This window comes from Colletes latitarsis, chromosome 14 (assembly GCF_051014445.1).
Source record: "Colletes latitarsis isolate SP2378_abdomen chromosome 14, iyColLati1, whole genome shotgun sequence".
In the NCBI taxonomy this organism is placed as follows: domain Eukaryota; kingdom Metazoa; phylum Arthropoda; class Insecta; order Hymenoptera; family Colletidae; genus Colletes; species Colletes latitarsis.
Window position 1 is genome coordinate 24,046,324 of NC_135147.1, and position 13,909 is coordinate 24,060,232.

At 45.2% G+C, this 13,909-nt stretch overlaps 1 protein-coding gene across 4 annotated transcripts in view; it reads right to left on the bottom strand.

Annotated features, from left to right (window-relative positions):
- Tara (SERTA domain-containing protein 2 taranis) overlaps positions 1-13,300 on the bottom strand; it is a 49,314-nt gene extending 36,014 nt beyond the window's left edge. For all 4 annotated transcript variants that reach the window (XR_013080989.1, XR_013080988.1, XM_076781252.1 and 1 more), the window contains exon 1: positions 12,954-13,300. Coding sequence is in view for 1 of the 4 variants with exons in the window: in XM_076781252.1 (XP_076637367.1) it covers positions 12,954-12,974 (21 nt within the window). In the remaining 3 variants the exon portion in view is untranslated. The remainder of the gene's footprint in view (positions 1-12,953) is intronic.
- Between the last annotated feature and the right edge of the window lie 609 nt (positions 13,301-13,909).

Here is a 13,909-nt window from a genome sequence, read left to right on the forward strand (position 1 = left end):
ACGAGCTAAACAACGTGAACATTCTCCCTACTGTTTCAGTTCTTAACGATCGAACTTCGTACTAGTAGGATGTTCATATATCAGTTACGCACTCTACGAGATACTTATCGTTAATAGTATGAGATTATTTTTGTTTCTTGAAAAAAATTGAGTACCATTAATGAAAGCAACCTTCCAACCGTGTACACCCTCGAGTGAAAAATTTTATATTTGGTGTGTACTACAGAATAAGTGTTAAAGCAGAGGATGCTGACGATCGACTAAGGTTGAATACTATCGGTTGGCGTTGACCACGACACCAACACTTACGTTTCTGATGGGAATTGTAAATAGGTATCAAACTCGACGAGTCTCGATAAATTTCAAACCGTTCGTAATCGTTCCGTTCAATGGATCGTTACGATAGAATCAATTTCTGACTTGGACGTATCGACAGGATCTAACCGCGTCTCGGATCCATTGGCTGACGGTCAGCATCGCCTCCGATCCGAGGCTGTGCATAACCACCAAAGTCCGTCAGTGCGGCGTCGCGGGAGGCGACCGACTAAGAACGTATACCATTCGATTGAACCGAATCGCGGAATCAAACGCGAACGCGCGGGTAGGGGGTCGAGGGGGGAGGGGAAGCACGCTTAAAAGCGAGACAGAGATACGAGCAGATAGGGAGATATATATATATATATACATATATACACACATAGAGAAAGAGAGAGAAAGACAGAGACCCGTGGAGGCACGTGCTACTGAAAGGAGTGGTGGGAATGTAAGTTATGCGCAGCACGTGATCTTCGAAGCTCCGTCCGAGCATTTCTTCGTTCGGGGGACGTTCGCACATCCCTTGCACGTCTGTGTGCGCGCGCGACCCGGTGTCAGAGCAAAAGAGACAAAGAGAAAGAGCGCTGACCAAGGGACTCGTAAATCCCGCGGATGTGTTCGTGAACAGAGCAAAGAAAACATGTACGCGCGTGTCGTGCACCTTGTACCTGTAAGTTTCACGAGACGTTTCGAGCGAGTGTGCGTGCCCATTCTATGCGAACGAGATGCGCGCCGGTCGAACGTAGACGCAGATTTGTCTTGGATCTCGTCCTATAGATCAACATGTTTAATAAGATTCCTGAGAGAGTGCCTTGAACTTGCCTATCGAACCGACGTTTAGACCTGTAGCCTAGTTAGCGAATGTCAACGTTGATTCATGTGGAAGAAAGCGATTAGGTCGATAGGCGTAAAAGTCGACCGGGCTGATAATAGTGTCCTAGAAAGACAAACACGCTAGGTGTAAATGATGTCGTTTTATAAAAGGAGCAAGACTGTGGAAAGATGGACGTACAGGGTCCAGGGATCTTATTTAACTTGTGAGCCGTACGCGTTCGAACGTTGCGTCCAGAAAGCGTTTAGTTTGAAACAGACGCAACAATGAGAGCATTTAACACGATGAGTTCGCGTGTAACGCGTCATCGACGTCGGAACGTTTCACGTGCAATGTTACGTGCTTCGTGACGGTACAATGACCCGTTCGAGAGTCGATCATAGCGCGCACATGTTCGTTCAGCGTACGCGACTCCGTGCGTTCTTTAAAATACGCCATCCACGTGGTTCCTGCCGTTGCCTCTCTCGCCCCGTCTCTCGCCGTAACAATCCGCACAACCGTTCCCGCACCCCCGCGGCTTTCCACGTCCGGCTTTTTGCCGATAGGGAAGGTAAACAGCCGTCGAGTGTCACCTGTTATTGTCGTACGCAAATAGACTTCATTCACAGTCAACCTCGTACACGCTCTCGCGTACCTGTTGTGTACTCGAGTTTAACTGGCGCTAGCCGGTGCACACTTACACCTTGAAACTTTCTATGTACAAAAGAACCTGCTACGTGTTCTCACCCGAGTAACCAACAAGTTCAAGTGCAAGATGGGCATGGGTAAGGTTCTCTCGTACACATCGATAGAATAGAATATCTGTGTACCATCTTCGGACGAATTTCAACTTATCTTTAATCAAAATTACTGTTTCTTCGAATGTCTATCAGTCAAACTCGTCTAGGACTATTTCAAGTTTCTCTATATGAGATAATCCGAGATAATCTTAGAAATTAACTTTAAGGCAAAGTAAACGAACAGTTACGTAGGTTCGTATCTCTTATTGGCGCCGGTGACACGTGAAAGTCGCAGGTCCGTACGAAATACGGAGCTTGAAGTTACGCAACACGTTCGAAGGACGATAGGTTTTTAGACCTCAGAGAATCTCGAAAGACCGCTAACGAGTTTTAATTTAGCAAGTAATGAATTAGTATGAATGGGGATGATTCAGTTCCTTGAATCCATTAACTAAAAGAAGAGCATTCGTTCATTTGGTTTGCAACTAAGTTAATAGTTGTATAATTGTCACTCGAAGATGGGAATTATCGTAATCATAAGATAGAAGGAAAAATTTTATTCGAATAAAATTGTAAATTGCAAGTGCAATTGGAACTTTAATTTTTATTTAATATTTCAAAAACCATACGGAAGCATTAGGGAAGCTTCCAGTTGGCAGGATCGGGTGCGATGATGGGAGGAACGCGGACGTCGCGAGAGAGGTATGCTCACCAGCGGCCGACCGAAATCGACTGAGCCGCAGAATGGAAGCAACGACGAGGACAAAGCGTATTGCCGGTTGCACGACAAGAAGGGCGCAGGACGAGGGGCGAGACGAAAGTGCACAACGATCTACCGGTGGTCGAAAGGGATGGATGGAAGGAGGTGGGTAGGGAAAGGAGGAGGTATACAGCGCGCAGGGGGAGAGCCTTCGGTAGTAGAAGAGTCACAATGCATCGACGCACACTCCGACGATTTCTATGTCGGTGGTTCTCTCTCCACTTCTCTCGCCCATCCACGTGTGTTTACATCGTACTTTACGCTATGTACGACCGGGTTCCGCTGTAACGCGAGAACCTCTCACGCATACACGTGGGATCATCCTTCTCTTTCTGTTTCCGCGTGGCAGAGACTAGAAAGTACGCGTATGTACTTACTGCAAGAAATATAGCGAGTTCGTAAAAACGGTATTGCCCTTGAGCCATGGAGTGTCAACAGTTCAGAAACGACCCGAATCCTTCTAAGGCGCCAACGCTTTAAAAATACAGAGATTCTTTACTGGAACGAACGTTTCTTTTTTGGGAATAATTTTTGGATACTGTTCAGCAGTCCGGTGCGAATGCAATCTTCGATTGGAAGTAGCTCCTTCGGTGTCGACGCCATTTTCACGAGGCATAGGGGTAATATATTATCCGAAAATAACACCAGATGGCACTGCATGCGCGTTTTCGGGTTATCTCTCATGGCGATCGCTGTGATTTGAGCAAATGTCGAGGCATGGAAAATAGGGATGAAAAATTGGGGTGTCTCTTCTTCCGCGAGCAACGTGTAGAAACTGTCCCCATTCGGGTCAGCTGTTGCTTCTTCTGTTGCGTTTTGCTCGGTGCACGGGCTCTCTACAGGCACGTAACACAACTCGCGCGTGTACCTCTGGCGCGCATTATCGCGGCGTAATCGTAGGTGTGAGCTCTTGGAGAGACTGGTCCAAGCGTGCCGTCGTTACCGTCGATAATACGCGTGTTCGATCCGCGCAAACAAGGAGAAACCCGATTCGACCCGCCGCGCCGTATTGTTTCGTGAACACGTACGCGATTATTTCGCGTGAGAATGCGCACCCGCGAACCGCGCGATTGCCAATGTCACGGAGAGACGCACGGTTGTCTATTAAACGCGTTCCGCGTGTGCGTAGCGCACCGACGACCTGTTCCCAACTGCTTTGGCGGGAAGAAAGGAGCCGTGGCGACCAACATGCGTGTTTACGAGGTACTCTTGCGGTCGAGATACCGCCGCGATGTGGGTTCCTTGAATCCGCGTAACTAATGGTCGCGTTCGCTAGATTTAATCCTTTACACACAACTGGCGCCGCCACGGCGACATATACTGTATCAATCAAACTCTTATTCGATCCGCAATTCTACGATTTTTAAACGGGTTTGATTCCTCATGAAACCAATCCTATTTTTTATAGTGTAACGAGCAGTTTATTTTTTATTAATTATTTAAGATTTGTCATGCTGATGGAAATTTCTAACTAAGATGAAATTGATACCAGAAATACAGATACATTTTCCAAAATAGACCGCTAGATCAACTTACCGAACATGCCGACTATAGAAAAAAGAAACGAACCGAAAGACCACACAGGGAGGTTACCGAATATTCGTATAACCGCAAGGACGCTGAAAGCTACCAGTTTCATTCATGGAGAAAACAATGGTCGGGGGCACGAGCCGGCGATATAATTTCGAACGGCTGTAAATAAAAGCGGCACCGTAAAAACTAATAGAAGTACAATATAAGGGCTCTGGAGACTCAAAAGGAATGCACAGACCGGAGGGTTACGCGGAGGATTAAAGGTTCAAGGTCGAATAGCAGCGGGGTAGAAACCATTCGGTAGAAACGTAGAGTCAGAGTTCCGCCGACGGCAAAACAAGGGTCGACCGTCACGAAGGCTCCAAGTAACACCTGCTTGCATGACCTATACACTGAAAATTCTATGAGGAAACCGCAATGAGCGTCCACGGGACAGGTGCCATTATTCCCATTTCATTGTATCAACACGAGGTGTGCCCAAGTATAGAAAAAGGAAACGGCACTTTTCGTTGGTCGTTAACCTTGGTCTACTGACTTTTCCTTACAATTCTTTACTTTGGTCCTCAGAGGGGGAAAGAAGCTGTAAAAAGCGATAGGATTCGAATTTAGATCCTTATCACGTTCGCTACCACGCGTGACACGTGTACGGTAGCGATTGTCTATTTTACATCCCTATAATCGAAGTATATAAACTGTTGACCATCGTCTATCCATCGAAGTGTTCACTTTCCGACGAATTCTTTTTACCAATTTCGACGATCTATCCTCCCGCCCGCTATTTCCCAATTTTCTCGCGAACAAATCGACCGATCGACGAGGCCTGGGAGGAAACGAGCATCGATTTGAAACGAGTATCGCCGCTCCAGGTCCCGTGCACGCGAATGTCTCGCAAAGACTGGCGCTTCGGCAATTCAGTCTCCCGGTGTATTCCCTTCGCAATTACGAGACCATCAACGTGGTGGGCGTGAAATTTGTCCGCGCAAAAGCTTCACCGCCGCAGCAGAAGAGAAGGGAGAGGACACAACGGAGAGGCATCGCCGTTCGCGGTGCTGTTTTCTCTAACCCGACTCTAACCTTAACCAGTTGCGCCGGAAGTCGACGGGCGGACTCAACGCGAGGCACTAAACTATTTTTAATAAGATTGTTTACAATACACATACACCACGTGCAACATTTCAACCAAAGTATTTGACTAATTCTTTCCTTTTTCTTACATTTATACTTTAGAGGAAATTTATTGTTGAATTCTTGAATATTTCTTCTTCGAAGCTCTATAATATTTACGGTCTGTATTTTTCATTGTGTCTTTATAAAAGTATTGTCAATTGACTTTTTACATATTTGTAAGTATATAAATTAAGTATAAATTAAATGTAATTCACCGTTTCATTGATTATACTACTATAAGTATAAACATTTTGATTTAGTCGAGAAACGTAAACAGTGGCGGGGATGATTGACCTTCCAGCGCAACTGGTTAAAAGTTTCCGGAAAGGAAGTTCCGTGCACTCGAATAGAACTACGGTCAACGATATGTTTTGTTGCGTGAAGAGATAGAATCGATGAATATACACGAGGGTGGAAGGTGGATGTCCTCGACAATGGTTACTTTTCATGAATAGCGGTAGTTGGTGGTAGCTTCCAGTCGACGAACAGTTAATGGCACGTGGGTGGAATCCTCGGAAATTAGTCACCAGTTGCGACTCTTGTTGCTTCGTTTTATATCGATATAGGGGTGTATTATATCGGCGATAGATTAAATCAATACATTTCAATACGTCGGAGTATGCAATAAAATTAGTCGAATCGAAGGAACACCCGTAATTTATTATGAAACATAGGAAACTTCAGTGGGACGAGAAACATTGAAATCATTAGCTCGATGACTCGTCGACGAAAAACTCGTTACAGTGAGTTTGCATTCGGTAGCGTAGTCACTAGCATCTTTGAGCAGCGGTTAAACAATATGCATCTTACATAGAGTGGTAGAATTTAGGAAAATGGCTCCTGGCTGACAGGAAAACTAAAGTAGGAAACTACTGAAACACGCAGACGCTTCGGGAGAAGAATAATGTTTATAATCCAGAACGGCGAATGATCGCAATGCGTGTGTTACAGAAGTTTCAAAGTTCATAATTATGCAGACGTGGCAACGATCCTAGATCCTGCGCGCTCATCGACGTGAAACGAAAACTAACAGTGCAACAATTAAGTCACACTTTTCCCACAGGAATATTTAAATCAAAAATTCTTAACGAGATTCTTTACAACCATTTTATCAGTTGTCTACTATTCTACGAACAACTCAACGAGGAGCTTCTGTTACTGGAATAAAATTTTCCAAGCGCGTCGTACCGCGGATCCAAGTTCACTTTTATTTTTATTCCGGGGGGGTTCAAGACACGCCCCAAATTGTAACGTTTAAAAGCCTGGTGTAGAACGCACGAGCGTTGCGCGCGAATTACGAGGACGACACGCGCGACGACTGCAAATTTTTCGATCGCGGTGGGAGGTGTGCAGCGGTAACGTAAACAAAACGGTGCAGAGTGCAATGCGAGGTTGCATGCGCGTGTACGACCGCACCACGTGCTTCTCGTCGGTGTCTTTACATCGAAAGGGGGACAGTGGGAGATGCCAGACGCAACGTAACATTCGTGATTCACCGATGTTATCAGCGTACGCCAAACAGTGGCGTAGGTCGTGTGCTTACCAGGGCACACGAGTTTGCAAATTTTCGCGTATCGGAAGCCACCGTCGACGCGTGGCTCGACTCCAACGGCGTATCAACCCTTTGCGGTGACGGACACGAGCCAATGACATCATCGTTCTTATCGAACGTGGATATAAAACACGTTGTGTCAGCGACCACTGCCGTTTATATTTAATACCGTCACGGTCGTTTAACCCTTTAACTCGTGGAAAATTATTTTATTCGCTCTGTACACAATTACTGAATTAAATATGTTCATTTTAACGAGCAACGAGTGACTATTTTCACCCCTAAGGTTTTGGGGGGGGTTCAGCCTCGGTGAAAATAAATTGTAAAGTGGAACATGATATTAGCTGAAATGGTAGGTTTTGAAGCACGTAACGGACATATAAAAAAATACGTGTCGAGAGCCACCTGGCAATATTTTCGTAATAAAGCGATGCGAATTTAATACTTAATGGTGCAACGCGTTACCTCGATATCTCAAGTAGAGTTAACCCTGCGCGGTCAGACGTTTTGGAACACGAACGTTAGACATGAGGGGACGATCCTACGGCGGTAGGAAACTATCGTGTACACAAATTGCTGGACGCAACCTATAATTTTCATTTTAATTCAATAAATTATGACACGTTTCACTGTTAAGCAGATTTTATAAAATATTCCTTAAATTACGCTATCGACCCAATACCTGTATGCTCGGTAATCGATCAACAGTTTCTACGGATGGCATACTTTTCACTAGCGATTCTTTCGAATTTTGAATGTTTAATCTGTCGCGAGTCATTCCTACGAGCTCCTGTATTCGATACCGTCCTGCTATCGATCATATTCGTCCCATCGATACAAGTGGTTTTGTGTTGTAAACGTTCTGCTAGCAGTTGTCGATTCTCGACGCGAACGAAAAGTTCGGTGTCGGCCACCGCGAATGAGTGTACGATAACCGCAAAAGTACCAATCCAGGTACGTGTTAACGCGTTGACCAACGTTTGAATTTTTATAAGGAACCCTCTGGCATCACGCTATTTTCTTTTTAGCAAAAATTTTCGGTTAAATTGACAGACCTGTCCTAAGCTCGCAATAAACTATGGAAAATCAATGCAGTGTTCTTGGTTCTTTTGTAGGGACGAGAGTAGATGGGAAACGCGCGTGTATTCGAATGTATATGCGACACCTTGAATCAACATAGGTGCGTATCTAATTGAATACACATAGCGGTCAACGTATTAACCCTCTTTAACCCCATGTAACTCTGAGGTCACATACTCATATACATTATCCAAACCTCCCAGTTGCTTCATCGTCGGAACGATCTACAATTCGAACGTTCTGTTACCTGAATATAGCAGGGTTATTTTAAAAAATCGTTATCAAAACAATTTGTACTCTACAAGAGAGAGGAACTACGAATTTGTTCTAACCTTCTTAAATTCGATACATCGTATTACAACTATATTTGCACGGACTTTGCCACAAGCTAAATAAAATGTTCAAATCTGGGCACACGGACTTCGCGACGAGTTGGATGAAATGATCAAATATGTGCACACGGACTTTAATGTGCTAAGTTAGACACGTAAAACTCGTCTTTGCTCAGGAGCCAATTCGCACTCCGATATCACGTACTTCACCACAGTCAAATATATTTTAAAGGGCATTGTCCAATCCTACCAATAGCAATCATTACGTTGTCTATAAATAATATTATTTTCTTTATCTTTGAAGATGCGTGGCACTATTATGCAAATACTAACAGTTAAACTTTAGTATAAAATTTTGTATCAAAACGGAATCTTCAAAATACAAATTTTTCCTGTTGCTAAATTAATTCTCGCCAATCAGCATCTTTTTATAGATTCTTTAAACGTTAATTTCAATACGAGTGAGTCAGAACTATGCTTGCACATGTTTATCTCGAGCTAATAATTCCATAAAGATTTACGAAGGAACCTAATATTTTGAAAATCGTAGAAAAGATCAGTCTCTATTATTAAAAAGATCTGTACTCGAAAAGATAGATACGCCTATCTGGACATAACAAAGAGGAGTAAATTATTAAGAAATCTATCTAGAGTCGTGGTTCGTTTGAGCACGTCTGACGAAACCTGGTGGCCCATAGTGTCTTGGGAAACGGTACCGTACCAAAGACCAACCTAGCCGAACTTGCGGCCGCATTCTGGCCGACTGAACGAGGCAGTCAAAACCGCGCGCGACTGGGTCCTCCGAAGGCATTCGACTCCCACGCTGGTCGCGCGACGTGGTCCGTGTGTACACAAAATACACGTGTGCACGCACACGTAGGCCACCGTAGGAGGCGGTGGAGGTGGCGGAGGAGGAAGAGGAACCGCGGTGCGCGCGGGAGCGAGAGAAAGGGACATACGCGACGCACGGGTTGCTCTGCATGCATTTAAAACGGGGACGCGACCCGTAAATCACGTAGTAGAGCCACGGCTCTGCTCGTTGCGGTGCAACGACGGAAAGGACGTTGCGCGCCACCGACGCCGCCACGTGGTTTTCGCGGCAAAACTATGCAGCCGCACACGCCGGGCGAATTTATGAATGGGAGAAGCCTATTGACAGATCGCGCGTCGATAACTCTCTCGTTAATGGCCCGTGATGGTGGGTGAGCGGCTCGATGCGCCGCAGGAGGACGACGACGACCAGGAGGAGCTCCAAGTAGGGGGAGGAGGGCTAGACGAAGAAGGACAACGGGGGAAACTTGGACTCGATTTATGCTGCTCGCGGCACACGCCGTTCGGTCATCGCGACCGTGCCTTTGGCCTGGTCTTCTTAAAAATCGCCCGGAAGACGCCCGGGTTCTCCTCCTCGCGCGATACTCTCCGCGTTTGCGAGCAATTTCTACTCGACCGAGTCGTTCCCCCGAACTTTGTCGCGACAGAGAGCTTTCCTTTTGGAGCAGACAGGAACAACCTGTTTTAACCGGCGATAGGAGACCAAACTATTGCGTTTCGAACCGCTAAGAGTGCAGAGTTCATGTCTGGTCCACGAGCCAATGGTCGGCAGTATGCTTTGTGGAGCATAGAGCCTGATTGGAAAGTGAAGAAAGAGTAGTATAATGAAAAGTAACCTTGAAGGGCAAAGAGCAAAGAGTACTGAGGGATAGTATAGCAATGCACGCTTAAATTGCAATGAGTTCGGGGTTTACATTGTAATTCTTATTTTCATCTTACCTTCGTAAAAATGCTACCAACGAATTGGTGAAATTCTCCCGATAAAAATAAGTCCAAACGCGACATGAATTGAAAGTGTTTTACAGTAATCAATTCAAATATGTACCTATGTAATTGTTAAAGAAATGCTTTTAACGCGGATCAAGATCAATCCCATTTATTAAAAATATCTTTTTTGTTTGCTTTCGTTATGTGGAAATACTATCAAGAGACTTAGGTTACGCCGAGCTCAAGATTTTGAGTGGTAGAACAGTGGTAGATCTATTGTAGTTGTTACTATAACTGAGTACACACATAGGGAACTCTGATAATATAACAAGAACTAACTATCCAACTAACGTAGGTATAGATTTACGTTTTCCTTGAACTTTGTTGCAGTAGAGGGTTTTCATTTCATATAATCGAGACTCATTATTTGCAAAAGAGAACAATGTTTTCGTAGAACATAGTTTGTAGACAGGGTTTTCGTAGAAATTATAAAAGATGCGTGTAAGATACCGATTGTCTCAAAATAGTAGTCGATAGCTTTCTCGACCACACCAATGCAATTACGCGTCTCTTTTAGCCGTTCGATTGGTCGACCGCATCGGAAGGAGATATCCCACTTATGTAACATTACGGAGCATTATCTGTCACTAGCAAAGGTACTTCTGCACTATTCTGCAGGTAGAACAACCATTCGTACGACTAAAAATCAACGAATAAAATTATTCACAATGATCTAGAGAAACTAGGACGGAGAAACCAACCATTTTGGTTAGCAGAACGTCCATTGGAACTGTCCGTCGGACGCCTTCCAACGACTCTGCCGGTCACACGCTCTAACTGCCATTTTAATTCTCATGAACCGCCATGAAATGTATTTAGAACTGTTACACACCATAGAAATATTCACGAATATTTTGATTATAAATAAAATATCGAAGTGCAATTGAATGCCTGATTGCAAAGAGCACGAATCAACTGTCGATAAATAGAACTCGAGAGGACACATCGAGATGACGAAAACTACACTATGGTCCACTATCGAGGTCCCTAAAATTCATGACGCACCAGCTTTTTGTACGATAAAACGGCAGAGGCGTAAAAAAAAAAACTCGCGTCACAAGTTCGGCAAACTCTGACACCGTCGGCTTTATGTAGCTCTGACGTAAGCGTAAGAATTTCTAACTATTCACTTGTACGGACGTTCTAAGATACATCTGACGAACAAGCGATAAATCTATCGTTTGGTAAGTTCAACACCGAAATAGCCAACGCAGCATGACCCTATCCGTAGTACACTTCCGCTTAACCATAGCAGCGAGGAGAGGAATAATATTTCGAATCGGAGCATAAATTTCAGAAGTTTCATTAATGTTTTACGAGCACAATATTCCCCTTCAATATTCCAGGAGATAAGAGTCCAAAGAAAAATGTGCCCATGGGCTTCTCGCCCGTAGCGAAACGGGCCATCGAATGTTATACATTTAGAAAAGAAAATCGTTCCTATCGTGTCCACGCGATCGGCAAGGGGAAAAAAGAGCAAAGGCAAATATGTGCTTCTAAAAACATCCCTTAGAACAGTCGAGTTGTTGTCGTCGCGGTAACCATGACGACGTTGCCCCCTTGATGGTTGGTCATAACCGTGCCCCCTCCCCACCACTTAGCGAACTCGTACACCCCTCTCGTCGCTCCTCGCAGCGACGAGGCAACGCTAGGTTTCCTCCACAGCGCTGGCCAAGTAAAGAAGAGGCAGCCACGGAGCCTCCGGTCACCTTTCTCTATCTCTCTCTCTTTCGCTCTTTCTCGATCCTCCATCTCGTATATAGGTGTCTCTTTCTATCCTTCTGTTATGCCTCCTCTATCTCGGTTTCTTTCTCCTTCTTCCCCCCACCCCTCCCATCGACGACCCACGACCCACCGTCGTTACCACAGCCACCTCTATCTCCCCCTCGACCTCGCCATCTCCGCCATCCAGCCGCGGCCGCCGTCCTACCTCCTCCTCCTGCCTCCGCCACCCTCCCTCCCTCCCTCCCTCCCACCGCCGCTCGTCACCAAGCCCAAGGAAACGCGGGATCGCTTCGAATTCAAACTACTGAACACGAGGTTACCACGCGTCAAATCTGACACTTCGGCACGACGTCGATGCACCGCCGTATCATTTTCTAATCGAAGTCGAAAACACCGCTAGCAACGTGAAACTTTGGCGATTATCATGTATAGATCCTGTTACCGTTTCTAGCGAATTCTCATATTTTCGAAGGGACACGGAGAAAGCAACGAAGTTAGTGTTTACGATTTTTTTTCGTTCAAGCACAACAATAATGCTCGACCGTGGTTCCTGAGCCGACGGACCAAGGATTCGAGACAGTTTGCTCGCCGACCAACAAACAATCGATATGCTATCGATGCACCGATCGATGTATCGTTCGAACAAGATCGTGGAAAGAATAATTCGTGTAAAGGTTTCGACAAAATTCGCGGTCCTCTCTATCGTTCCCTGTGCGCCAGTCGTTCGAGGCGTTACGAGAGATAGTTTTCGATCGCGAGCTCCGTTCCTCTACTCGCGAACGAGAGAATCGTTCTCTTCTGTCGTCGGGGGACAGAAGCAACGCTCGCATCCGTGAAATCCTTTAAAAGATCACACACTGAAGCACTTAATTCGTTGACGATGGCTGTGAAACGTCGAGAGAGTCGAGGGTAAAGTCCCTCGACGGAGAACCACCTAACCCAAGAATCGAGCAGGACTTGGTTTTTCACAGAGAACGACACGCTGCCGCCCCGTAGTCGTGGTGTCGTATTCACGTAACGCTCTCTTGGCTGACCGTACAGAAACGTTAGAGGCACAGTTTTCGAAAGGAAGAAAAAAAAAAAAAAATATACGGAGAAAAAGACGTAGCACTTCACTCACCTGACCAACGTCGCACCACATTATTATTTCGCTGGCACTGACGACAGCATCTTGGATCGCTCGTGTACCATACACAGTGCAACGCAATGGTTTTATGTTTTTAGTGAAGAAACAGTACGTAAAATCGAAGCTCCACCGTCGGTGTACACTCCGCTTATAATAGGCTTTGTTCGTTTTCTCTTTTCACAGTCTCACGAAATACACTCACAACTGCGAAATTATTTGACGCCGTTTGCTTATACCTCGCGTTTCGGTATACCGCCTTCTGACTGGCTCGTCGAGTAACACCACACGATCACTTCGAGTGAACGACACGACTCTCACCGACGAGCCTACTAGCGACTGGCTGGCCATGCAAAGCATTACTGAATACTCTGACAACAGTACTCGCCGAGTGCCGCCGCTCGGTTTTCCCCCGAGCGTGCGCTCGGACGTTTCCGTTGGACCTCGGCCCACCTGCACTCTAGCATGACGGCACGGTACGCAGGACCGTAGCCGCCACACGCTGGGCCCCCTTTTCGTATCTATCTCCGACTCGCCTCTCTATCCTTGTGCGCGACATTCGCGTTTTATTTCGACGAGGAAATTAAAATAACCATTCCACCTGCACTGCTCGCATTCGAACGTAGAAATAAAACGAAAGCACAGTCAATGATTATTGTTAATACCACTCTCGGAGACTCAACATTTTTTTCTTCTTCCCGATCATTATATAATGTACACGTTACGTACAGTCTCACACTGAAAATCGTATACCAGTCTCCATAATGCATTGATAAGTACTATGAAACACTACGTATAAATAAAACACGTTTACAACGAACGTAGAGAGATTCTGTCTTTCTCAATACACGATATAACCTAAAAATACAAACTTTTGTAGCATATTTAACACAGCATTATAAATATATACATACATAAAATGTATTTCACAATAGAAATTTACGTTTTCTGAA